Source organism: Trypanosoma cruzi, genomic scaffold (assembly GCF_000209065.1).
Source record: "Trypanosoma cruzi strain CL Brener 1047053517123 genomic scaffold, whole genome shotgun sequence".
NCBI lineage: Eukaryota > Euglenozoa > Kinetoplastea > Trypanosomatida > Trypanosomatidae > Trypanosoma > Trypanosoma cruzi.
The window spans coordinates 354,969-378,556 of NW_001849559.1; the positions used below are offsets into that span (position 1 = coordinate 354,969).

The following is a 23,588-nucleotide window of genomic DNA, read 5'->3' on the forward strand; positions in this document are numbered from 1 at the left end:
TGAGGCCGTTGTTCGTTGCAGATCTCAGAATAACGAACTCAAGGTGCACGTCGGCTTTCTTGCCATGATGCGAGAGGGTAATATTCATGTTCCCCCGGAAATTGAACAAGCTGTGCGGCAGCAGAACAACATGGGCAGAACCACAGTTGTCGGAGCCGTGAATGGCGTCGCGCGGCTTTTGGTTGCTCTCGCGGATGAACCCAAGGAAGAGGCTGCTGGAGTCGTGCGCTTCTTGCACCGACAGGGATTCCGGGTGCTCATGGTCACAGGGGACAACGAGGGTGTTGCGGCACGTGTGGCAAGTGCGGTTGGCATCCAACATGAAAACCTTCACGCAGAAGCTCTTCCCACAACTAAGGCCAGCATCGTCCGACAACTTCAATCCGAGGGCGATTGTGTCATTTTTGTTGGTGACGGAATCAATGATAGTCCGGCGCTGGCGCAGGCAGACGTTGGCATAGCTCTGGGCGCCGGAACTCAAATAGCTATTGAGGCTGCAGACGCGGTACTTATAAGCAATAGCTTAGTTGACATCCTAAACCTGCGGGCTCTTTCCATCGCCACGGTCAAGCGGGTATACGGCAATTTTTTCTGGGCCTTTGGCTACAATCTATGTATACTTCCTCTTGCAAGTGGGATGTTTTATCCTGTTATTCATTTTAAGCTACCCCCCATTTTAGCTGCTGCGGCCATGGTTTTTTCCAGCATAAGTGTCCTTTTATCTAGTCTCTCAATCAGGTGGTTTGCGCCCTACGAGGCAAGGATGAATACTGCACTCCCCCCCAAGTGGTGAAAAAGAAAAAAAAAAATCGATAAATAGATTGATTTTGTTTGATCGCTAACTACACTTATATTACGTCCTTAAGATATTGTACAGGAAGAAAATTTGATTTTTCTTTCTTTTGAAACACAGACATCTATTGGTTCATTGCATTTTAACGGTATTTATAGAGGCAAGGCCTACACGAAATACACAAAGTACTACACAAAAGAATGTCTCCTACGGCTGCCAGGATGAACAACGCCTAAGAGGCGCAGCACGGGTTTGAGCGGTGTTGCGCGGAGAGCGCCCGGCTGATGGCCATTCACTTGGGCATAGTGCCCTCCAGTGCAACGGTGGACCAGCTGCGCGTCGCCGTGCGCGGTGCGGCGGAGCTTGAACCGATCGCCCCAGTGTCGCTGGTGGTGGACGACGGTGTGCCCTCCAACACCACATTTGTCGGCGAGTTTCATGCGCTCTCAGAGGATGCCGACGGCTTCCCCCACCTCGATTATACTTTGGAGCGAAATTTCTGTCTTTTCTATTCATTCGACTTCTGGTGGTCGTACTTAAGGATGATACATTGCTCGTTGAGTGGCCGGGAATGGATAGGATTGTTTTTTTTTTTTTTTTTTGTTGTTGTTGGTTGTTTATTTTGGGTATTAGTCTGTTTTCCGTTGTTGTAATTTTTGGCGCTGTTTTTCAATTTTCTTTTTTTTTTTTTTTTTTTTTTTTTTTTGCTTGTAAGATTGTTTTACAGAACTCACTTTTTTTTTTTTTTTTTTTCGTGTATTCGTGTGTTAGAAGGTTGTGGAGTTTTCAATTATGACGAAATACGAACTAAAGCTGCAGTATTTTGACGAGTGGATGATGCGATGGAGGAAGTTTCAGACGGATTCGGATTGGACTATTGAGAAGAATCGCCAGTGGTGGCGTCAGTGCAATATGGCGCTCTCTGCCGTGTTGTTTGGTTCACTGGTGGTGTACACTTCGGGGACGGCCACGCTGAAGCGCCAGTATGGTCTCCCCCACTTTTTTGATGTTGGCATTGATGGCCAGATCAAACAAACGGTCCTTCAGACATTGACCTCTCGTTGGCGCTACACTCCGCAAGGTTATGGCCGCGTGCTGCTGACGGGGATTCCCACATATACGCTTTTTGTTCTTCTTGAGCATTATCAGGAGAGGCGACGCATGCATCTGTATGTTGCCCAGAACACTGTGTTTGGGGAACAGATGCGTCGTTTTTTAAATACTGGGAAAATTGAAGAATATCTTGCGGTGAACATTAAGGGATCTCTGCCTCCCTCTCAGCGAAGTATTTACACCTATTAAGGAAAATAAGATGTCCGCAGTGGCTGTGGGCGTTATGGATAGCAGGGTGGGCAAACGGTGAAAACAACGTTTTTTTTATATATATTAGCGGCGTCGGTGGTGGAGATGTGTATCAGCAGCTGCAGTCTTGTTTAGATGCACGACTGTAGGTGTGGATAGGTGAATTGGTGTGGCGTAGTTGTTTTTTTTACCTTGGGGCCCTTTTGTTGTCGTTGTTGTTGCAATGTGTTTGTCTTTTTTTCTTGACGTGCTTGCAGGGCTGAGTCGAGTGGGCGAACCTTCAGAACCTTGCGCATGGCTTTTGCCTCTGACGAGTTTGTGAACGGCGTGTCAATGGAAAAGATTTAAGGAACTAGGAGTAGTGGACGAGAGGCTATTCGCCTCTTGTTGAATTTCTTTTTTTCTTTTTGTTTTTGTTTGTAGGAATTGTGTCCAAATCTTAATGTTTTTTCCGCTTTTGTCAATGCTGGCTCCTGTGATGGGAGAAGTCTCATCCGGCATCGGTGCATGTCTTCTGTAATGACTGCTTTTGCCATTTCCGGTAAAATTTATTTCTGTTCTTGTAATTCTCCGTTTTTTTTTTTTTTTTTTGTTTTTTTTTTTTTCCTTTCGGCAGCGAGGGTGCAGCGTGTAGGGGCATTCGACTGAGGCGGGAGAGAACACGAAAGGAGAGGAGGAAAAGGTTTTTTGACAGGACGCTGCCACACAATATTTTTTTTTTTTTTTTTTTTAGGTAAGCAGGAAAGACAAGAACAAAAAAAAAGGGTGGGGTGTCTGCACATCCGCAAATAAGACTGCGGTGTGCGACCAGCCGTAAATTACGTGGGGTCTCTCAAGGATTGTGCCTTCTCCCAGGCAAATCTCAAGTGGGTTGTCAGCAGGGGACAAAGGTGAGGGCTGTGAAGCGTGGGTACTCTGCCATGGCGCAGCAAGGAGGTAACATTAGACGTGGAAGCTCTCGTAGTAACGTACATCCTGCCTATGGAGCAATGGTGCAAACGGAGAAGTTTACTAGGGACGACTCCACGGAGACTTTTGAGGGATGCAATATCCAAGTGCAGGTTAGGACTCGTGAGAACGGTCGACGTTCTCCTCTTGTAGCAACGCCTACTCACCGATCGCAAAAGTCCTCTGTAGTGCCACTGAATTCATATGGCAGCGAAGAGAATAGCCCTCCTATTGCTACTCCCATTGCATTTCGAGGGCCCCAGGAATTTCCTGCTGTGTTCAATCCACAGGCTTTACTGCAAGAGCCACTACCACCTACAGTTGTTCATCGTGGACTTTATGGTAAGTGTCGTTTCATTTTGTTCCCTTTGCTTTCGGCGTTTGAAGTTTTGCCACCCCCACCTGCGGGGAAGAGTTTTCCCCTCTTTGTTGGCCAAGTGCGTTTTGAGACAACGCCTGCAGAGCTGATTTGGCTTTTTCGTCGTACATCTGGCGCATGCGCCATTACCATTGAAGGACGAGGAAATGGTTGTTTTATTGTACACTTACAAAGTGAGTCCGAACGGTCTTTGGTGCGTCAATTGCACAGACGCGTTTTATTTGACATTGGCGGAGTATGGTTTGCCCGATCTTCTGAGGAAGTAGATAGCCTTTGTGAATATGTGGCGCTTAATGGGCCGTATCTCTCCAAACAGGCAAAGCTGCCGCGTGACTCGATGGTCGTTGAGGACATCAAAGTGGAATTGAAAGATATGGCATTTTGTCATCCCTGTTACTACTCTCAGGAGGCAGTGGCCCAGTCGTTTTGGAGCAGTAGTGGTGTTGCGTGGGATTCTTCAAATAGCCGAAGAGAGACACCCACAAAAACGCCATACTGCTCGCCGCCGACATCCCCACTGGCGGCGTCATTAACAATGCCGTACTCAAACATGAGACCACAAGATGTTTATCAGACATGCACTCCACCGAACTCGTTAAGAAGGGAAATTGAGGGCGCTCGTACGGAGCTGTGATGAGCGTGGGGTGGATGGATGAGCTGAAAGGGGGGTGGGGGATAGTGTGGGCAATTAATAAGCAAAATAAAAATCAAATAAGGTAAAAAAAAAAAAAAAAGAGAGAGAGAGAGAGAGAGAAAAGGGCCCCACACGGGTCTTTTGGAAGACAAATATGTGCGGTTTATTTTTATTTTTTTGGTTGTGTTTGTTTGTTTGCATTTGTTGCTGTTGTTTTTGGTGGATGGGGAGGGGGGAGTTGATTTGTGTCGCGGGTGCCAAATGATGTTCTTTTTGGATTTGAGTTTTCCTCCCAGTTGTGCCCGTGTGCACCATCATCCGAGGCCAAGAAGCGACAGGGGAGTAAATGTTTAGAGGGTGGGAGGGGGTGGGAGGGGGATAGAAACCAAATGAAACGAAATCAACAACAACAAAAATAAATAACAAAATAACAATATTAGCACGCGTCAGTTTATGAAGTAATACGCAAGGCTCCAATAAGGCAAAAAGAGGCTCTAAAAGACCCAAAGATGGAAAGGACGGTATTCTCTTTTGGAATTTCAGAGAATAATACAAAATGAAAGGAGCTCACGGAAACACATGACGCACGACAAGGAAAGAAAGCGTCTTTGAAGGAGAACTAAAAAATAGAAACTCCCTGAAAGAGGGTGGTGGGAAATCCCCGTTTTTTCTTTTTTTGTGTGTGTGTTTTGTTTGCTTATTCCTTTGCGGTTGGGAAGGGGAGGGATGTGTTTCATAAGGTCAAGTCGATGTGATGATGACGGTTACAAATACTTTGCTGTAATGGTTGCTGCTGACGGCCTTGATTGGGGCGCAGGTGCAAATATGGGTTTGGCTTTCTCTCTTTCTCACTGCTTGTGTGCCGGTGTGGTGGATGAGTTTGTTGTTGTTTTCTTTTTTTGAATTTATTTTTATGTACACACTTGTCTCCCTCTCTCCCTCTCTCTCTGTGTGTGTGTGTGCCATCATTTCCCCGCTCTCTCTCTTCTTCTGCTCCACGCGATGTACATTCGGCTGCGCAGGGAAGTGGTGATAATAGGGAGAAGGAAACGTTGGTACTGTGGCGTTCTCGATCAAACAAATACAACGGAGGAGAAGCTCCTACACACCAAGAAGGAGGAGGGGGGGAAAAAAAGGGGGAAAGGGCAGATGGGTGGAGCTTTTCCCACACTTTGGTAGGAAAAATGATGGGTAAAATGAGAGGAGAAATATTATGCCGGGGCGTTTATTTGTGCTGCTGCTCACATTTTCTTTTTTTTTTTTTTGTTTTTGTTTTGTTTTTGTTTTGTTTTGTTTTTGTTTTGTTTTGTTTTTGTTTTTGAATCCTGTTTCTCACCTTTTTTTTTTTGCCGTAATTTTTTAATCCTCCTCTCATTCCCACGAGTGTATGATCCGATCCACGTATTGCTGCTGTTTATTTCTTGAAGTGAAGGCGGTGGAAACGCATGTGCATAGGTGTGGCTGCAATTTTCTTTTTTCATTTGTTTTACCCCACGAGGGCCAGTTGCTTCAGGATATTTATCAATGAAATACTCGGAGAGTGTGGGAAAAGGATAGAGAGAGAGAGAGAGAGAGAGAAGCACTACATTTTTTGTTTTTGGTCTTTTTGTTAATATTATTTCTCCAAACAGAAAAGTATGCACCCTTTTTTTTATGTGTGTATGCAACGGATACATGCATACATGGGGGAAGCGAATACACAAGCGGAATGATTTGTTTCTTTACATGTGTTGCGAACGCATTTCTCGCCTTTTTTTTTTTTTGTGTGTGTGTGTGTCTGTGTGTATGTAATGTATGTGTGATTTAGTTAGGAGTTTCGTAATGACACGAAACTGAGGGCGGAGAATAGGCACACAAACACGCGCAGAGAAAAACAGAAACGGAATACTGAAACTTAAAAAGAAAAGAAAAAGAAGAATAGATGTATGATGGTGGTTTCGGCTTACTCGACTGCATCTATTTGCCATGCGGAAGCACTGCGGCTTCTTGTAACGGCTATCTTCCCGAGTGCATCCATCGTCCTCTCTATCCCGAAAGGGTCTCAGATGTACGCAGGAGGAGCCGTGGTGGAGGGTGCACTCTTTGAAAAACTCCATCAAAAACTTTTGCGGGCTGAACCATCCTCAGACGTTGCAGAAGAATACTGCGACCGGAAAAGACGACCGTCGGAAGATTTGCCCGTGTCGCCGCATGGTGGATGCCTGCAGGCACGGAACGGCCCTCTTTCCACGCCGTGCTCCCCAGACGTCGTGGATGTGTGGAGAACGCTTTATCTTAAGTGGCCTCCACAACCGGTTGCAGGCCGTCCGTTATGGCGCTACGATTCGGAGGAGTCATCGTTGCCTGGAATGCCGTGCTGGACACCTCACGCCGTGGTTTACATTGGCGGCTTTGAGGCCCCTGATCTCCGTCAAGTTGTTGCGCCACAGCTGTTTGCCCAAGTGCCACCCTTTTCCAGCGACACGGAGGTGGACCGAACCTTTGGAGGTAGAACGTTTGACTACAGGAGGCAGAAGGTTCCGAAATTTGCGTCCAGGGTGCTGGACAGAGAGTTTCTGTTGCGGGAAAAAGGGTGCGCAATACACGAGCCCGACTTATTGGAGATGGCATTGCCCGTGACGTTCCCGTCCAACAGTAGTCTCAAAGAAAACTCCACTGAGACGCGGCGTGTACGCACATTTATTTCCTTTGCTGGATCTGAACCGAATCTACGCGCGCTTCAGGTGGCAGTGGATCCAATGCATCGACGCGCATTGCGTCCAGCCTTTGGTTACTCCATTGCCGCTCTAAAGTTTGCTCTTCCCCCTCCTCTTGTGAACGCCACTCGGCTTCTTCGACAGTGGAATGAGTCATGGTCGCCAACGCCTCTCAGCACCGCATTCTGGCTTTCCGCAGTGGGACACGCGGTAGAACTACGTTTGCCAATGGACAAAACAGCGTCTTTTCTTCTTCATGAAAATGCCTGTAGCCTGGCGGAGGCGTCCAAGTCGATTGCCTTCCTTACAGCCTCGCTTGTTAGCAGCAGTCCTCAGGAGTGCTGGAATAATTTTTTTTTGCCCGTGGAGCGGTTTGAGGCGGAGCGCGGCGTGCGGGAACTGATGGGTACAATCAATATCCTGCCAGTTGGGCAGCTGCAATAATCACGACGTGAGTGTTTCTCTTCTGTCCCTGATACATGTGGTTGATTCTTGATTGTAACACTTGATCTAACGGTCATATGTGTGTTTATTGACGTTGGGTGACATTTGGTGGTGATTGAATCCCATCTCCATCTCCTTATTATTATTATTATTATTATTTAAAAACAACTATAATATCTGTAGTTTTTCTTTTTTATTGTTGTTGTTGTTTTCTTTTAAGGGAAAACGGAATCTTCTGCATTGATTTTATTCTGTGGAGAGGAGGGATAATAATACTAACAATATTAATAATAATAGTAATAACACTGCGCAAAAATGTTGTTTCAGATTGTAAGTAACGTTGCGGACAAGGTGGATCTTTTCATTGAGGATGAAATGACTGTTGGTGAGGTGCGTGTGTTAATCGGACAAATGATTGACGCCGATGAAAAGACGATTCGTCTTACATTTCAGGGCCATGTGCTGGAGGACGACAAGGCCACATGGGAATTGATATTAAAGATGTATCCTTTAGCTGAAGACACCCCGCGCAAACTCTTTGTGCATGTCTCAGAAAGGCTGAGGACCGGATCGGCGAGCATGGAGGCGCTGCGAGCGGCGTTAGTGTCGGCGTCGGGTCAAGAAGACGAAAAAGCCGCGCGAGTACAAGCCAGACTTATGGAGCCCGTTATTGACCTCATGGTGAAGGACCCATCCATGGTTGAAATGATGTTGTCTTCGCATCCAGGATTGAAACAAATGTTGGAAAAACACCCCGAACTGAAGAGTCATGTCTGTGACCCAGAGACTCTAAAGACTTTGATGATGTCACAAATTGATCCCGATCAACGGCGCTCCTTGAATCGAGGAATGGGATTGCAACTTGCTCAGCTTAGTGCGTTGCCCGGAGGCGAACAGCTTTTTGAACACCTGACTTCGGAATATCTGAATGACATGGCTGCCCTTACGGAGACCCATGTCTCTAGTTCTTCGGATAACGTCGATGAGGCACAGGCACGTCCTGATCCAACCAAAGAGGCAAACAGCGAGGCATTGCCAAATCCCTGGGAAAGGCAAACGTCCAGTTTGCAGGGCGCATCAGGGTTAAACTCAGTGAATGGAAACACAAATAATTTGTTTAGTGCATTTGGCGGACTTGGAGCTTCTGGAGGTTCGATGCCTTTTGCTGGGCTATCCGGTAATATTGCATCATTGGGTCACACGAATCCCGTGACCGCGGCTTCCTTTTTGCCTCCACGGATGCTGTCTTCCTCTCATGAAGGAAACCATGTACCAACTACGGATCCTACCCACACAAGGGAGGCATCGGCAAATACTGGAGAGTGGGCGTCACAGTTAGCAACATTAAGGGAAATGGGATTTGATAATGAGGCACTGTGTTTAGAAGCCTTACGTGCGTCAAATGGAGATATTGATGGGGCTGTTAACTACATTGCGGATAAGGATAAATGAGCGTTGGATCCTTCACAGGCCACAAAGAAGTAGTGATATTCATCTTCCTTGGAATAACAATTTTGGGATATATACATGTATATTCTATCAGGGAGGTGGGTAGATATTTTCTCCACACTTGCACGAAAGCTTGGATTTTTTTTTAGGGCCTTTTTGTTGTTGTTGTTGTTGTTGTTGTTATTTTTGAGGCATGTAATAATTTATTATTATTATTATTATTATTTATTATTTATTATTCATTATTTTGGTTACGTTTACGTTTTTTCTTCTTGTGTTTCTACATGAGAATGTGTGCTTTTTCTTCTGTGGTTGTGTCTTTCTGCGTGAATGTCTGTTGATGACGTTGTTGTTGTTTCTTTTTTTTTTTTTGTGTGTGTTTCCTTAATTTTAATTATTCAGGCGATTTAAATGCCTGTGCGAAATAACGGACGGAACATTTTTTTTTTTTTTACCCCTCTCTCTCTCTCTCAGTGTTTGTCTGCACAGTTTGCCTTGTCGTTGTATTCTTTCATTCCTTTTTTGTTGTTGTCGTTTCTATCTGTTACGGTTTGGTTTCTTTAATTGTAGCCACTGGCGGGAGGCCGGAGCAGCTCCACGAGACAAGTCGGGCAAGAAGGAAGGCACAATCACGCACATCAACTTACACATTTTGTTTGTTTGTTTGTTTTTCTGTGGTATTGTTTGGAATAGCGGCGACAGGGCACTGCATAACGGGAATCCTTTTATTATTATTATTTTTTTTTTTATATCTTTCTTTACTTCCGTGTGTGTTGGTGCGCTGCGCATAAGTTGCATCACGTGTCTTCCCGTATTTCCGCATCTTTTGCGGGAAACATGCGTGTTGTCGTTTCCTTTGCTGCCGGTTTGTTAGCCGCTTTGTTGCACCGCCCCGTCGATGACGCGTTTCCCGCGGAGTGTTACCGCAGCATCGAGAATGCACTTCACTTTCGCAATAAAAAGCGTGATGGTGAAGTCTTTTCACAGCGCTACGAGCCGTACCAGCTGGGAGAAGTGATTCCAATCACGCACGATACCGCCCTTTTCCGTTTTCTTCTTCATGCGGATGAGGAGTTCAATCTGAAGCCGTGCTCGACGCTACAGGCTTGCTACAAGTACGGGGTTCAGCCGATGGAGCAGTGCCACCGCTTCTACACACCTGTCACGGCCAACCGCACAAAAGGATATTTTGACATCATTGTGAAGCGCAAGAATAGTGGCCTCATGACAACTCATCTTTTTGGAATGCACGTTGGGGATAAACTGCTATTCCGCTCTGTGACCTTCAAGGTGCAATACAAACCGAACAAGTGGAACCATGTGGGCATGATAGCAGGTGGCACTGGCTTTACGCCAATGTTGCAAATTATTCGTCATTCTTTAATGGAAAAATGGAATGACGGTAGTGTGGACAATACAAAATTATCATTTCTTTTTTGTAACCGCACAGAAAAGCATATTTTACTTAAGGGTCTCTTTGATGATTTGGCGGAACGTTACTCCAATCGGTTTAAAGTGTACTACACCGTTGATCAGCCTGTGGAGCCTGAAAATTGGAAACATTTTGTGGGTTATGTATCCAAAGAAATGGTGCAACAAACAATGCCTGCACCGGATGAAAAGAAAAAGATCATTATGCTCTGTGGCCCTGACCAACTGCTGAATCATGTGGCAGGCACACCCATGGGGACAATGAGCGCCATGTCAAGTGGGATGAATATTCAGCCCCTTGCACCAGATCTAAACAATTTGGTTTCCCTTGGCGGCATCTTGGGTGAACTCGGCTACAAGAACGATGATGTTTATCGTTTCTGAGCCGCATATCAAGAAAAGAGGTTGAAGAGGAATTGGATTACATGTGGGGTGAGTGGATGATGAGGCTTGTAAAGTTCCACGGCTGGGTTTTTTGATCATGAAGATGTGGTGTGAAGGATTCTCAGACCTAACTTCCCTTTTGGCGCTTCTGTTTAGTTGTGCCCTTTCATTTCCCCATCTCCTGTGTGTATTCTTTTTTGGATGCCTTTTACTTCTTACTTTTTTCTTTTTTTCCTTCCTTGTCCACTGCGTTGCGGCACACAGAGGCATTGAGGGAAGAGAAGTGCCCAAGAGGAATATATATTTTGTTAAAAAGTCAAGAAGAACAGGGACACGTACATTAGAAAATACGCCATGTTGCGTTTTACTCGCTGCAGTCTCACTGGACGTGCGATGATCTCTCGTGGAAGTCCGGAGTGGTCACATCGTCTGGACCTTAAAAAGGGGAAAAAAACGATACTAATGCACAAGCTTGGCACAAGCAAGCCCAACAATGCACTTCAGTACGCGCAGATGACACTGCATGACTTGACAGAATGGTGCCTCACGTATTCGCTGTGGCCGCTGACTTTTGGTCTGGCATGCTGCGCAGTGGAGATGATGCACGCGTATGCTGCGCGCTACGACTTGGATCGCTTTGGCATCGTTCCGCGTCCCACACCTCGTCAGGCGGAAATTATTATCGTCTCCGGCACTGTGACAAACAAGATGGCGCCACTCCTTCGGAATATTTATGTTCAGATGGTAAACCCAAAGTGGGTTATCTCAATGGGAAGTTGCGCCAATGGTGGCGGTTACTATCATTTTTCATACGCCGTGTTACGTGGGTGTGAACGGGCCATTCCTGTAGATTTTTGGATCCCCGGCTGCCCGCCTTCCGCAGAGAGTCTTGTGTTTTGTCTACACACATTGCAGAAGAAGATCCGCTGGCATGAGATACAAAAGTACTCCGTCCGCGGCTAAAATCAGCAGTGCACTCTCTCTAGTTTGGCTGCTGCCGAAGTGCTGAGTGGCGGAATCATTGAAAGCCTCCCTTTCCGTGGAGGGAGAGGCAGAGAAAACACCCTTGCCTACCGATGAAGGAGTCATATATATATGTATCATTCGAGAATGCCGTGCACACACAAGAGGAAGAAGGAGGGGAAAAAGAGGAGTTTTAGAAGGAAGCGAACAGCAACGGAAAACATGCGGTACGGAGGAGAAACAAAAGGATGATTCGGGTGTGGGGGGAACGGGGGAAGAGTTGCAGGTGCAGTAATGGCATGGCACCCATTTACAGTAAAATGCTTGTGTCGAGGCACATGCATGGATTAAACCGAGCAATGAAAAGGGGGTAAGGGGTTGGGAATAGGAATGAGGGGAGTTTATTTTATTTTATTATTATTATTTTTTTTTTTCTTTTTTCTCCTTGTAAGTGCGTGTGTTTTTCTTTCTTCCCTTCTTTGTGTCGTTTTGGACAGGTGTGCAGGAAAGTAAAAGGACGGAGTAGCAAGGGAAAACATATAGGGAGATTGTGTGCGTGCGTGCGTGAGAGAGAGAGGAAGGGGAGGGGAGGCGATGAGACAGTGAAGGTGGAGTGCATTTTTTTATGACGGTCATTTGTGGTGGAGAAAAAAAGAAACACTTGGAGGTCAGAAAAATTTTACCGCTCTTTTATTTTTCTCTCATTTATTTTTTTTTCTGCTCCTGGCAGCTGAGCCCTTTGCACGATTGCTGAAATTCAAGTTGTTACACACCCAAAGCCATGCAACCCAAAATTTGCCACGTTGTCTTCTTCCGCCTTGACCCGGCGAAGGTGAAGACGCTGCTGCCAACGGATGTACTCCAGCGGCACCTCAGCGTGATCCGCGAGAAGGTGCCCGGTTTGTTGGAGCTGAATTTCGGGCCAACCGGCACCAACCTATACCCCAACTACGTTGACTGCAGCAACGGCTACACGCACTGTCTTGTGTCAAAGCACGCGGACGCCGACAAACTGAAGGTTTACGCTGAGCACCCGGACCATGTCGTTTTTGCCAACCTGTTGAAGTCTTCCTCGGCAGCGCCGCCAATTCGCATTGACTTTGAGCTGAGCGCCGGCAATGAGTAGCACAGTTTGATGTGAAGGCTTCTCTTTATTATTATCATTATTATTATTACTATTATTTACACAGACACAACTGCCCAAATCATTCACTGTGTTATGGGCTCAAAAAAATGGTATTTCTTTTGTGTGCATATTTGTGTTTGTAAATTTGCACGTGTGCGCCACTCTGATTTTTTTCTCCGTTTTTTTTTTTTTTTTTTTTTTTTTTTGCGTGTGATGTTTCGTCACGGCGCCTTCACCACATATATACATACATTTATGCATTTATGTGTATGCATGCAAGGAATCAGGATAAAAGGAAGGACAGAAGATCAACAGTTGAAGCCAATTTTCAAAAGTAGAAAGCACACGTTATTTGTACGCGTCACGGTTCTTCAACTTTGTAACGTTAAATAAAAACGACTGAGAGCGTCTAACTTTTTTTTTTTGTTTGTTTTGTTTTGTTTTGATTTTCAAAAGGAAAAAAAATAAATAATTTGTGCGATTTTTCAACAGAGTCAATATGCCCTCAGTGATGCATGTTGCTCTCTTTCGGCTACGCGATGGCATGGATGAAAACAAAATTGCGAGTCTTCTTCAGGCCGCTCGAGAGGAAATCCCCGGCGTTGTGGAGATTCACTTTGGTGCGAACAAGGTGCGAAGTACAAAACACGGCGGCTTATCGACGAACGACCAGACACATGCGCTCGTCTCACGCCACGAGCACAAGGAGCATTTTAAAAACTACATCCTGCACCCCCGCCACTTGGAACTCATGCAGTACATTTGTTCCTTCGCAGTGGCCCCGGCGACAGTAGTGAACTTCTACGCGAATGAACGTCCTCACCTCTAAAGGAAAGGATCTACGAAAACCAAAAAAAAAAAAAAACAAGGGAGGGGTAAAAGGTAAAGCATAGAGAAGAAACCGTCATGACTTTTTTTTTGTTATTTTTACGCGCCTGCATGCTGGGGAAGTTGTTGATGGGACGGAAGATGACGACCCTTGCTGTGACACTTGTATTCATGCCGCCCCACTCGTAACTGCAATGAAAGTACGGGTATGTTGTTGTTGTTTTTTTTTTTGTGTGTGTGTGCCACAGGGATTGGGTGAAGACCGTGGATGAGGGAGAGCGGCGAGAAGCAAGAAGATATTCATATATATATATATATATATATATATATATATATATATATATTATATATGTCTATTGTGTTGGGAGCTTGTGAAACTACTGTTTGTGAGAGGGCTGGCTAACTAATTTAATTAATGTATGATTATAAGAAGAAGAAAACGAAGATATTTATTTACGATTCCTTCGCATCTTATGAATCTTTGGAAGACCGCAATGGGAGGAGCCAATGAACCGATAACGTCAAGACGAAGCAATTTTTTTTTTTTTTTTTTTTTTTTTTTGGAGGGGGTTTGTTTGTTTGTTTTATTTTCGCCGTCCCACTCGGCATTTTTTTCTGATTACCCCCCACCTTGAGACGGTGTCTTGCGGCTGGACGAACCCAAATTTTACCAATTCGTAAGTAATATAAACATCTCCAATCCGAATAGAGCGCAACATGCCAAGATAGCGGTTATCAGAAATATATATATATATATATATTGCATACTTGAAGCAAGCATGGAGGATATGGCGAGGCCACCGCCTCTTCTTTACCCCCCTTTTTATCAGCCTGTTTAATTTATAAGTTCTGTATTTGGCGAGCAGCCCAGGCAAATATTTTTTTTTTTTTCTTTTATGTTTATTTATTGGGAGGGTGGGGTGGAAATTTTTTTCAAGAAGGTTCGTTTGTTCTGCGTGGGCGTTCTTCCCGTCATTCTTCTTCGTGCGTGGGGGGCGGATGACGGTTGTTTTCATGCACTGGTGGTACCGAGGAAATCCTCACAGAAGAAACCAACCAGCGGGGGGAGAGGTGGCGCGAAGATGCCCAAAGAAGGGGCATCGGACGACGTCACATGTCACACAACCGGGGTGGGGGAACTCGTTTTCACAGTTGGTCAAGCACGTGAAGGTGATGGTGCTGGTGGAACAAAAGTGGATAAAAGAGAGGAACCAAAATAAAAAGATAAAAATGCCGTTGAACCAAGAAGGTGAGGGGGGTGGAAAAATAAGAGGGAAATATTGGGCTTCTTTTTCTGCCCGCTCATTTATTTTTCTTTACTGTTTTTTTCCGTGCTTTGGATGGCAGTTTTTTCCCCCTTCTCAATATCCCTCCTGTCATTGTTACTGTGAGTAGTGTAATGTTTTTTTTTGTTTTTTTTTTTTTCTCAAGAGGGTTTGCCCCAGCAATTCACAGCTGGTCCGAGCGCTGGTCGATGCCGTCAGCCCTGCGCCAAAAACAATGACCCCGTTAGGGAAACATGGCTCTTGGCTTTTCCACCTCGGATAATACGGGGCAATTGGCCCTGACGCCACGCTGAGGCGGCCGGCATTGCCAGGGGAGCGGTCTCCAGTTGGGCTCTTTGCTTTTTGCTGGGGGCTTGGGTCGTGTGTCACCCGGTCCGCCCACACGACTGGGGTGAGGAGATGTCCGGCTGCGGCGCCCCTTTTCCGACGAGCCTGGCAATAGACTGTGATACGCGCATTGCCAACTTCCGCATTTATTCATCGCCGCTGTCTCCGGGTCAGGTGCTTTGCCCTGCAGGAATGCCGCTGGCATTGTGGGGCACACGACCATGCGTTGGCAGCACGGCAGCGACCACATCATGGCGCCTTACAGGCTGACATCCAGAACACTCCACTGCAGGATGGTTGACTTTTGGCTTCCCGAAGAATTGCACCCGTGTCTCTCGGTGATAGGCTCTGGCACTACGGTGATGTAGTCAACCATGAAGACACCGGTTTTTTTTCGTTCTGGTTGTTGTCGTTTTTTTTTTTTTTTTTTTTTATGCCGGTGTGTTTTCATTTATCCCGATTACACTTTCAATCCGATGGGTAGAGAGAGAAAAAAGGGGAAAAACTGCTGTTAGATTGCATATAATTTCTACTCTAACGGATATTATTATTATAGGAGCTTGTGAAGAGAATGATTGCGGGAGAGCTGGTTAACTTAATTAATGTATATTTATTTATTTATATTTATATTTATATCCTGATAAACGCATGCACTCCTTTATGAAACTTTTCCTGTCTTATGAATTTTGGGAAGGCCACGACCTTAAGGACATCAGGGAACCGATAGAGGCCAGATAATTTTTTATTTTTATTTTCACCCTCTCACCCACACCCTCTTTTTCATTCCCCACCACGCGGCGGAGTCTTGTGGCTGGAGGACCTCAAAGTTTGCTACCTCGTAAGTAATATATATATATATATGTATGTATTTAGATGTACACTTACTTGGTTTTAAACTTCGAGGATATGGTGAATCCCCACTCTTATTCCATTCATCTCTTTCCTATTCCTATCGGGTTTGTTTTCTCCTATTATTGATAAACTCAGGATTTGGCCAGCGGCCCAGAAGATTATTCAGTGTTGTATTGGAGGGGGGAATTTGCTCTCTTTCTCTCTTTCGAATAGATTTATATTTATATGCGACTTTGGCCTTTTAAATAAGTTTTTCCTTGATGCAATGCTGCATATGTGTATATGGTTTTTTATAGTAAGGTAGAGTCTCAGAATTGTTTTCTCTTGTAGAACAAAACGCTACGGATGAAATGCGCGTAGGGCCATCTATTCGACTGCTTTCTTTTGGATGGGCACGCGGTCCACTTTTACGAATGCATTTTGGTGGTGGAAATGCAGCTCAGATTTCTTCTGCGGGGAAATGTTTTTGTAATACGGCCGCGGTGTTGTGCAAGAAGTCTCCACAGCCCCTCCCATTGTTAACACCAGTGAAGTTTGCACAGATTGCACCGATGGTTTTGCTTTGTCAAGCTCTGAAGCAACACGCGGCGATGGACAGTGCTGTTGGCATAAACGGGAACAGCAATGTCATCAGCCGGGCGGTATTTAACCATTACTGTTTTGAAAGCCATGTAGAAAATAGTGACGAGGCGTTGCGACTGTTGGAGGAATCAGGCAGTGTCGTCTCTCTTTCCAACGGGGAAGGAGTGCACCTTCGGCCTTTGCAGTTTGCACACATGTACGAAGACCTCACTGGGGAGGGGGAGGAGAAAGGTTCCACTTTGGCTTTTTTTCTTGAGGAGGCAACGAAACGATTGAAGGCTGCACAGGCTGAAGAGGCGGCGATGCGGAGTGAACTTCAACCAGCCCTAATGCGAGCTGCAAAGTGGCGTCGAGTGGTGTGGGGCGGTGCATTGTGCTTTTCAGGGGCGCAACTGGCAATTATTTCGCGTCTGACGTTCTTTGATTTTGATTGGGATACCATGGAGCCCGTATCGTACTTTCTTGGCACTGGCACGTCCCTGCTGTTTTTCTTGTACTTCCTCCGCCACGGGCGGTCACACACGTACGAGGACTACGACAGAACGACGCTACCAACAAAACTGAGAAAATATGCTCCTCCTGGCTTTGATTGGGAAAAATATGAGGCCATCTGCAAAAATGTCGATGATGAACGAAGAATGTTGAATAGAATCAAGGAATGGATGAAAAAACACTAAGCAAGGAAAAACTTTGGGCGTGCATGCATATGTTTATATCTTGCTGGAATGCAAACCTTGTTCTATTTGTTTGTTTTTTATTCCATGCTCCATTCCTGACCATGTACACTGCGCCGATGTGCGTTTGTAGGGACGGGGGTGAATGTCAATTCCCTCTCAATCCAATAGAAGTTCTTTCTTTTTCCCCCCCTGTCGTAATTTTGTTTACACAAGCGAAACGACAGGAACTCGAATAAAAATAAAATGAAAAAAACAGAAAAAAACAGAAAAAAGAAAAGGGATGAGTGTTTTCTACTTGGATCTTTTTTTTTTCTTTTTTTTTCTTCTTGCCGCGCTCCCCCCTCTGTTTCACGCGTCCGTCTCCTTATTTACAATGTACGCTCATGCCAGCGTCGCATTTGACTGTCACTGACAGCCATGCGTTTTGGTTTTGTTGTCGTTTCTTTTTTTTTTCTTTTTATGCTGATTTGGTTTAGTCTGAAGTGAATGCAGCCTTTTTTCGGTCATTCCCAATCGCCACAACGGTTTAAATGGTACTGTTCTATACTAACCTTTTCTTTTTTTCTTTTGCCTTTTTTGCAGCCATGTGTTTGCTTTCCCCCGCACGACATGTGCGCATCGTGTGAAGAAAAAAAAAAAAAAAAAAGAGTGGTTGCATCCTTGTAGACAAATAATTAGATGTTTATTTGTGTGCGGAATAATAATGAAAATTACATCTGCACTTCAAGTTGTGGTTGCAGTAAATTTTTATTTTTATTTTATTTTTTTTTTGAAAGGCTATATTTGCAATTTTGTCTCTGTTTGCGTGTGTCACACCATTGTCTTTTGTATTTCTTGCTGTTCCTGTTCCTTTTTTGTTTTTGTTTTTTTGTGTGTGTGTAGCGGAGAGGCAAAAACTCTCTGGGTGACAACCACCAACGATCATCGTCGTCATCGCGAGAATACCCAGCAAGAGAAAAAGGCGCAACACACAATAGGCCAGATGCATATGAATCTGACCTCATCCATCTCGGAGAAGCCTATGAGCACTCGGAGAAAAATGATAAGAGCGGAAGACACTGTGAGGCTTGAGAGGTCGAGGTTGTTGTTACATCGTCGTGAAAAGACGCATTGTGATGAGCAGCGGTGTTACGGCGCCGTTACTTCTTCAACGATGCGCAGAGCGAGCTCCGTGCCCGTGAACCGTCCTTGGCGAATTGTGACTGCGCATCGTTCTGGGTCGAGAGACCGGGAATTGACGATACGTGAGCAGACCACGAGGTTGGCAGAGGAGGCGAAAAAAACACTCTTCCATGGAAGTTTTACCTCAAGTCATGGTGCAATGTTCAGCGTGCTGCCGCTGCACCGCCATGAGGGCAGGGTAAAGTCCATCACAAGAAGGCACCCCAGTGACACACATACGGCAGAAATGGAAGTGTTGTCGCCAAAAAAAGAGAAGGGAATTTATACTACCGCTGTGGATGTCGCCGCGCCAAGTGTTCTCAAGAAAGAAAAGGGATCACCATTTCTTCGCGAGCATCAGAGCTCTCCAGAGCCTTCCTCATTTAATACCGAGTATATTACTACGGCGAATCAACGTCCAAGAAGTGCGGACGCATCTTTAATCAAAGATGGTGGCCTTGGTTCATGTGTTAAGGAGCATGACATCCTGCGGGCAGATTCGATTCGCATGGCAATAAAACGCCCCGAAAAAATTGGTACCGCGTCGCGCGAGTTTTTTTCCTCTCCGAGCATTGAGAAAACTCAAGCTGAACCTGCGGCCCGTCCGGATGAGAAACGCATGCACATGATAAATGCCGAGGAAGCTTCCTTACGGAAAGAAGAAACCAATGTTTCTCTGGGTTCATTGCCATATGTTTATGCAGATATCAAGACAGATGATGGAATTCCTGGCAAGACGAGTGCCCATCGCATTTCTTTTGCTGAACACGTTGTTATTAATGACCCTGATACTTACACCGAAGAGGAAGAAGAGGAAGAAGTAGAGATCAGCTACGGCGATGCATTAATAAATCTTTTGACCTTTTCTGTACCAGCTGCCTTAACGATTGGTTTTACATTTGCGGTTACTGTTGTTCCATTGGCGTTTATCGGAAGTTATTTGGGTGAGTTGTACCTTTCTGGTGCCTCTGTTGGATGCTTCATTTTGAGTATTTTTGTCTTATATCCAATGATTGGAATGACATTTGCGATGGATACCTTATGCTCACATGAATATGGGAGAGATCAGAATAGTCAGGAACTTGGACTTCTTTTGCAACGAGGCATACTTATCAATCTCCTGTTCCTTACCCCAGCATGTGTTGCTTTGTATAATGTGGATTCTTTTCTTGAACGTTTCTACGGTGTAGAAATAGCAAGTGTGGCAAGAGATTTCTTGCATTACATGCCTTTGTTTATGCTACCCGAGATGATATTCATTGCGTTTAACAAATTTTTATGCAATCAAATGCGACCCCAGATTCCAATGTTTGCATTGGCTGCAGGATTTATTATAACTCCATTTGTGCAAATGAAATTGACACCGATGGGGGTCCGATACTCGATGCTTGGTATGTGTATTACGGCGTGGTTTCAACTAGTAGTCGTCATTCTTATGACAATATACGTTCCGCAGACGAGACACACACTTGGAAAACTACGTATTATGGAGGCTTTGCAACCATCGGATGTAAAAGGATATTTAAAACTTGCTATTCCAAGTGCGGTCTTTGTTGCCGCAGAAGCCTCCTCGTTTGATTTAACTGTTTTGTTGTGTGTCCATTTTGGAGAACAGGCAGGAGCGGCGTGGTCAGGTATCATGAATGCTCTTTATATCTTTGCCGCCTTCTCTGGCGGTTTGAGTGCGGGCGCTTGTGCCAATATTGGCCGTTGTGTCGGCTGCAATGAGCCAACGAATGCTCGGACGTACGTTGTGGCCTCTATCACTCTGGTATTATTGGTTAGCAGTATTGATTCAGCATTATTATATAGCTTTTTTGATTTTTTCATGTCGCTTTTTGGCACCAAGGGCCAAACGCTTCAGCTGGCACGTGAGACTCTCATTCTATTGCCAATCTTTCACATGGCGGATGCGGTGCAATTCACATTTCAAGGCATTTTTAGTGGTTTGGGCAAAAATCATTGGGGTGCTCTTATCCTGCTATCCTCGCTATGGGGCGTGGGTATTCCTTTGGCGTTTTTCCTTGGCCTGTACCTTCAGTACGGTATCTTTGGTGTCTGCCTTGGCATGACCATTGGCTTATGCATTGAAGCCCCCGCGATGGTGGCAAGTGGTTGTATGATGGATTACCAGTCTGTATGTGATACCTTTACTTTTGAAAGGATTAGTATTAGCGGAGAAGAAGAAGAAGAGGAAGCGGAAGAGAAATGTTTAACGGGTGAGGATGTACTCCGTCGGTCGGGGATTCCTGTGAGTCTGTCGGACTTTGGCCCGCGACTAGTAACAGACATTGGGCGAATTAGAGTTCCACAGCACCATTAACTCAAAGAATTAAACGGGGTAAGCAATTTTTCCCATTTCTTTTACTTTTATTTTTTGTTCTTCTTATTTTTGCCATAACCCTGTGAAAAGAACGGGCAACCAGATGATTCTGAGTAAATGGGTGGGTGACTTGCTCATCTTGGATGTTCCTTTACATATAAATTGTTTTGGTTTTCCAATGCATCCTCCTGTAGGACGGATTATGTCATGTTATTTATATATATATATTTTTTTTAATGTGTTATTTGCGCTTTTACTGCGCAATTCTTTTTCTTTTTTTTTCTTTTCTTTTTTTTTTTTTTTTTTTACGTGCGTTGTTATCACCCCGCCGGAAATTGCGGTGGGAACACTGAAATTACCGGCGCTGAAGGTTTGCAGTAATTCAGGGAAGCAAAGAAGAGAGTTGGAACGGACTGCAAGAGGAATTTCATTCACGTCGTAAAGAAGAAAAAAAAGAAAAACAAGAGATAAGTGTGATTGTGCTGCAAAGAGAGGAGGAGCAGCAGGAGGTGGTGGTGAAAGAAGTGTAGGGCGGCGTCTTTATTTATATACGAGGCGAGTTGGGGCGGGAGCACGGCGGCGTTTACACATCCCCCAGTAATGCAGGACAAAGCCACATTGCACGTCAATCACTGCAACCAAAGCAACGCCGCAACGTCCAACAGCACAGGGGCGAATGGCTCATCCTGGAGCCTGGTCCGGCTCTTCGACTCAGAAGTAACGGACTTGCTTCGGGAGCAGAGGGAGTTTCTGGCCAAAGCCCAGGCAAACGAAATCCGTGCATCCACATTTTTACGTTTGCGACTAAGCGCCCAACAGAAACTGGTGGCGCAGCGAAATCAATTCTCCGAGCGTCGGGCCGTACAGAACAAACGCAGAACTAGTGCCATGCCCTCTGCCATGGCGCGTACGCCCAATGCGTCTGGGCCTCCGGAGGATTTGGACTCGAACCCCGAAGAAGAGGGAGAAAGAGGAGAAGGGTGGCAATGTCGGGGCTGTTTGCGCAGCTATAACGATGCATCCGCTTTCACACGTCATAGAAGTCACTGCGCAAAATATATCCTGCTTAAAAAAAAACATGTTGGCGACACGGCGTCTCTCACTGCAAGTTCTTCCCATGTTGGAATGAAAAGTCGCCAACTGTTTTCTACATCGTCCGTTGGATCCACATTTAAAGCAGAACTGGAATTCACCAGGCAGCGGCTGGACTCTGCGGGGATTGGCTTACCGCGTGCAGAAGCAATCAATAATTGTGGCTTATCTTCTATTTTCAATGCATCTGGCTTATCCCATTCGGAACAGACGCGGCGAAATACTGCCTTTGGGAGCGATGCTGCCTTGCCAGGAACGGGTTCTTTACCAGCTGAAACTAAAAGCGCCAACCGTTCGCCTTCGATTCATTGTTTTTCTGCGTTGGAAGAACGAAGGGACGAGCGTGTGGAAGAGGATGGTAGGAAGGACGCTGCTCCCATTTTGTCCTTGTCAAGGGAGTTGACGCCTTTTTCGTCCGAGCTACTGTCGCAGCCAAAAGTATCCCCCAGTGGCAGAGCTTCAATTGATGATGTGCCGGCGGCCGTTGCGGATCGGGCGTCGTTTGAAAAGTCCGCATCTCTTCCCATGTGGGTATCTTTGGCTGGTAATGCGAAGTTTGGCGAGGATGGGGACAGCACAGCAGGTAAAACTCAAAAGTCACCCTCATTCGCTCAGAGCAAGGTGGCGTTTAATGGAAATGGTGTCAGCGGTACAAAAATACAGGAGGAAACAGAGGACATGGATGAGCCACTGCGGCCTTGTCCACACTGTGGTCGACATTTTTTTGCAGAGACACGCTGGCCACGTCACGTGGCGGTGTGTGAGCAACAGCAGCAGCAACAACGCCAACGAAAAAGCCAGGCTGAATCCTCACGGAGTGTACAGAAACCCTTTTCCAAGCGTGTGTCTCGTTCAAGCAACATGGAAAGCATGAACTTTAGCGGTAGTTTTCAAGAGGCCTTGAAAACCCCTTCATCGAATAGAGGAAAAGCGGGGGACGCTGCAACCAGTGCTGTGGAGAAAAAGTCTTCCAAGTGGCGACAGCAGCGAGCACAGCTCCGACAAGCGCTGCAGTTAGGTAGTGCACGCTCGCAAAACAATTCTTTAAGAAGTGGTGGAGATATCGATGTGTTTGAAGACGATCGTGTGGCCTGTCCTGCATGTGGTCGTCGTTTTGCCCCAGCAACGGCTGAGCGACACATACCGTTTTGCCAGGAGCGTCGCAGCGGACCCAAAACGATGCGTATCTAAAGGACGAAAAAGAACCACAGGGATAACGCCTAAAAAAGTAAACAAGAGAGATGAAAGGGAAAAATAAGAAAGGGACATTGAAACATAACTTAAATGCGGAAAAGCGGAAAGTGCTAGTGAAGTCGTTGTTGTTGTTTTCCGAAATATTATTTGAGGGGTTGGATGCGGTGCAAAAATTGAAGATACGCGTCAATACACATCTACAACACATATGGAATCTGCGTGCTGTAGGCCCCATGAGTACTGCGACGAGATATTTATCTCTGGAGTAAGTGACTGCACATTTTGGCAAGGAGTCCAAGGCCGAAGATAAAAAAGGAAAATAATTTCTGAGGGACTTGTGCCAGTAAGAGAGAGGAAAGGGAAAAGAAATAAATATTTACGGGGGACATTCCTTCACAGGATTGGGCGGAGATGCAAAAAGGAAATCTGTGCATTTGCGTTCCCCCCTGCGATGTGGCGTTCAAAATATTATTAGATTAGAATGAAGGGGGCCGGAATGACTGGTCTGTTTTTCCTTCATTTCTTACTTTGTATTATTATTATTATATATATTTTGTTATCTGTGCCTGTGTTTTTTTTTACGGGTTTGACACCTTGATGGAGTGTAGTCCCGTGTTTGGTTGTGGAATGAGTGGGTTTATTTATTTATTTTTTTCTTCTTTGGTTGTTTCTCATGCAACTTGCGCAGCACCTTATTTTCTCTGAAAGAGCATTGAC

At 45.4% G+C, this 23,588-nt stretch overlaps 12 protein-coding genes across 12 annotated transcripts, besides 40 other annotated features; all 12 read left to right on the top strand.

The window, feature by feature from the left end:
* On the top strand, nucleotides 1–793 carry Tc00.1047053503893.10 (copper-transporting ATPase-like protein, putative; the record flags this gene model as incomplete). Its single annotated transcript, XM_809991.1, has 1 exon — nucleotides 1–793. A coding segment is annotated over one exon (793 nt), but the record flags the coding sequence as incomplete, so codon positions are not given.
* Nucleotides 1–952: a sequence feature (areas merged during assembly that could not be assigned to a particular haplotype. This can correspond to areas where the two haplotypes were merged or to regions with more than two copies in the genome that were merged during assembly.).
* Nucleotides 953–9,033: a sequence feature (heterozygous, Esmeraldo-like haplotype).
* Nucleotides 1,467–1,499: a microsatellite.
* Tc00.1047053503893.30 (hypothetical protein, conserved) lies at nucleotides 1,586–2,095 on the top strand (the record flags this gene model as incomplete). The annotated part of the gene is made up of 1 exon (XM_809992.1): nucleotides 1,586–2,095. The coding sequence occupies one exon, from the start codon at nucleotides 1,586–1,588 to the stop codon at nucleotides 2,093–2,095; it is 510 nt and encodes a 169-aa protein (XP_815085.1).
* Nucleotides 2,669–2,705: a microsatellite.
* Nucleotides 2,807–2,826: a microsatellite.
* Nucleotides 3,016–4,056, top strand: Tc00.1047053503893.40 (hypothetical protein, conserved; the record flags this gene model as incomplete). The annotated part of the gene is made up of 1 exon (XM_809993.1): nucleotides 3,016–4,056. The coding sequence occupies one exon, from the start codon at nucleotides 3,016–3,018 to the stop codon at nucleotides 4,054–4,056; it is 1,041 nt and encodes a 346-aa protein (XP_815086.1).
* Nucleotides 4,156–4,176: a microsatellite.
* Nucleotides 4,219–4,275: a sequence feature (T-rich).
* Nucleotides 5,311–5,377: a sequence feature (T-rich).
* Nucleotides 5,612–5,634: a microsatellite.
* Nucleotides 5,819–5,857: a microsatellite.
* On the top strand, nucleotides 5,982–7,196 carry Tc00.1047053503893.50 (hypothetical protein, conserved; the record flags this gene model as incomplete). Its single annotated transcript, XM_809994.1, has 1 exon — nucleotides 5,982–7,196. The coding sequence occupies one exon, from the start codon at nucleotides 5,982–5,984 to the stop codon at nucleotides 7,194–7,196; it is 1,215 nt and encodes a 404-aa protein (XP_815087.1).
* Nucleotides 7,333–7,355: a microsatellite.
* Nucleotides 7,463–7,499: a microsatellite.
* Tc00.1047053503893.60 (hypothetical protein, conserved) lies at nucleotides 7,512–8,648 on the top strand (the record flags this gene model as incomplete). The annotated part of the gene is made up of 1 exon (XM_809995.1): nucleotides 7,512–8,648. One exon carries the CDS (start codon nucleotides 7,512–7,514, stop codon nucleotides 8,646–8,648), a length of 1,137 nt encoding a protein of 378 aa, XP_815088.1.
* Nucleotides 8,802–8,834: a microsatellite.
* Nucleotides 8,849–8,892: a microsatellite.
* Nucleotides 9,034–9,416: a sequence feature (haploid, Esmeraldo-like haplotype).
* Nucleotides 9,369–9,397: a sequence feature (AT_rich).
* Nucleotides 9,417–9,758: a sequence feature (areas merged during assembly that could not be assigned to a particular haplotype. This can correspond to areas where the two haplotypes were merged or to regions with more than two copies in the genome that were merged during assembly.).
* On the top strand, nucleotides 9,483–10,460 carry Tc00.1047053503893.70 (reductase, putative; the record flags this gene model as incomplete). The annotated part of the gene is made up of 1 exon (XM_809996.1): nucleotides 9,483–10,460. One exon carries the CDS (start codon nucleotides 9,483–9,485, stop codon nucleotides 10,458–10,460), a length of 978 nt encoding a protein of 325 aa, XP_815089.1.
* Nucleotides 9,759–14,094: a sequence feature (heterozygous, Esmeraldo-like haplotype).
* Nucleotides 10,815–11,423, top strand: Tc00.1047053503893.80 (NADH-ubiquinone oxidoreductase 20 kDa subunit, mitochondrial precursor, putative; the record flags this gene model as incomplete). The annotated part of the gene is made up of 1 exon (XM_809997.1): nucleotides 10,815–11,423. One exon carries the CDS (start codon nucleotides 10,815–10,817, stop codon nucleotides 11,421–11,423), a length of 609 nt encoding a protein of 202 aa, XP_815090.1.
* Nucleotides 11,824–11,870: a sequence feature (T-rich).
* Tc00.1047053503893.90 (hypothetical protein, conserved) lies at nucleotides 12,205–12,549 on the top strand (the record flags this gene model as incomplete). Its single annotated transcript, XM_809998.1, has 1 exon — nucleotides 12,205–12,549. The coding sequence occupies one exon, from the start codon at nucleotides 12,205–12,207 to the stop codon at nucleotides 12,547–12,549; it is 345 nt and encodes a 114-aa protein (XP_815091.1).
* Nucleotides 12,575–12,606: a microsatellite.
* Nucleotides 12,717–12,755: a microsatellite.
* Nucleotides 12,966–12,998: a microsatellite.
* Tc00.1047053503893.100 (hypothetical protein, conserved) lies at nucleotides 13,049–13,378 on the top strand (the record flags this gene model as incomplete). The annotated part of the gene is made up of 1 exon (XM_809999.1): nucleotides 13,049–13,378. The coding sequence occupies one exon, from the start codon at nucleotides 13,049–13,051 to the stop codon at nucleotides 13,376–13,378; it is 330 nt and encodes a 109-aa protein (XP_815092.1).
* Nucleotides 13,680–13,728: a microsatellite.
* Nucleotides 13,742–14,130: a mobile genetic element.
* Nucleotides 13,913–13,939: a microsatellite.
* Nucleotides 14,095–14,950: a sequence feature (haploid, Esmeraldo-like haplotype).
* Nucleotides 14,119–14,138: a microsatellite.
* Nucleotides 14,251–14,286: a sequence feature (AT_rich).
* Nucleotides 14,951–15,875: a sequence feature (haploid, non-Esmeraldo-like haplotype).
* Nucleotides 15,403–15,423: a microsatellite.
* Nucleotides 15,545–16,005: a mobile genetic element.
* Nucleotides 15,586–15,626: a sequence feature (AT_rich).
* Nucleotides 15,725–15,745: a sequence feature (AT_rich).
* Nucleotides 15,836–15,870: a microsatellite.
* Nucleotides 15,876–16,902: a sequence feature (areas merged during assembly that could not be assigned to a particular haplotype. This can correspond to areas where the two haplotypes were merged or to regions with more than two copies in the genome that were merged during assembly.).
* Tc00.1047053503893.120 (hypothetical protein, conserved) lies at nucleotides 16,193–17,101 on the top strand (the record flags this gene model as incomplete). Its single annotated transcript, XM_810000.1, has 1 exon — nucleotides 16,193–17,101. The coding sequence occupies one exon, from the start codon at nucleotides 16,193–16,195 to the stop codon at nucleotides 17,099–17,101; it is 909 nt and encodes a 302-aa protein (XP_815093.1).
* Nucleotides 16,903–23,588: part of a sequence feature (heterozygous, Esmeraldo-like haplotype) that runs on past the window's edge.
* Nucleotides 17,846–17,969: a sequence feature (T-rich).
* Tc00.1047053503893.130 (hypothetical protein, conserved) lies at nucleotides 18,084–20,585 on the top strand (the record flags this gene model as incomplete). The annotated part of the gene is made up of 1 exon (XM_810001.1): nucleotides 18,084–20,585. The coding sequence occupies one exon, from the start codon at nucleotides 18,084–18,086 to the stop codon at nucleotides 20,583–20,585; it is 2,502 nt and encodes an 833-aa protein (XP_815094.1).
* Nucleotides 20,796–20,823: a sequence feature (AT_rich).
* Nucleotides 20,850–20,892: a microsatellite.
* On the top strand, nucleotides 21,186–22,868 carry Tc00.1047053503893.140 (hypothetical protein, conserved; the record flags this gene model as incomplete). The annotated part of the gene is made up of 1 exon (XM_810002.1): nucleotides 21,186–22,868. One exon carries the CDS (start codon nucleotides 21,186–21,188, stop codon nucleotides 22,866–22,868), a length of 1,683 nt encoding a protein of 560 aa, XP_815095.1.
* Nucleotides 23,403–23,426: a sequence feature (AT_rich).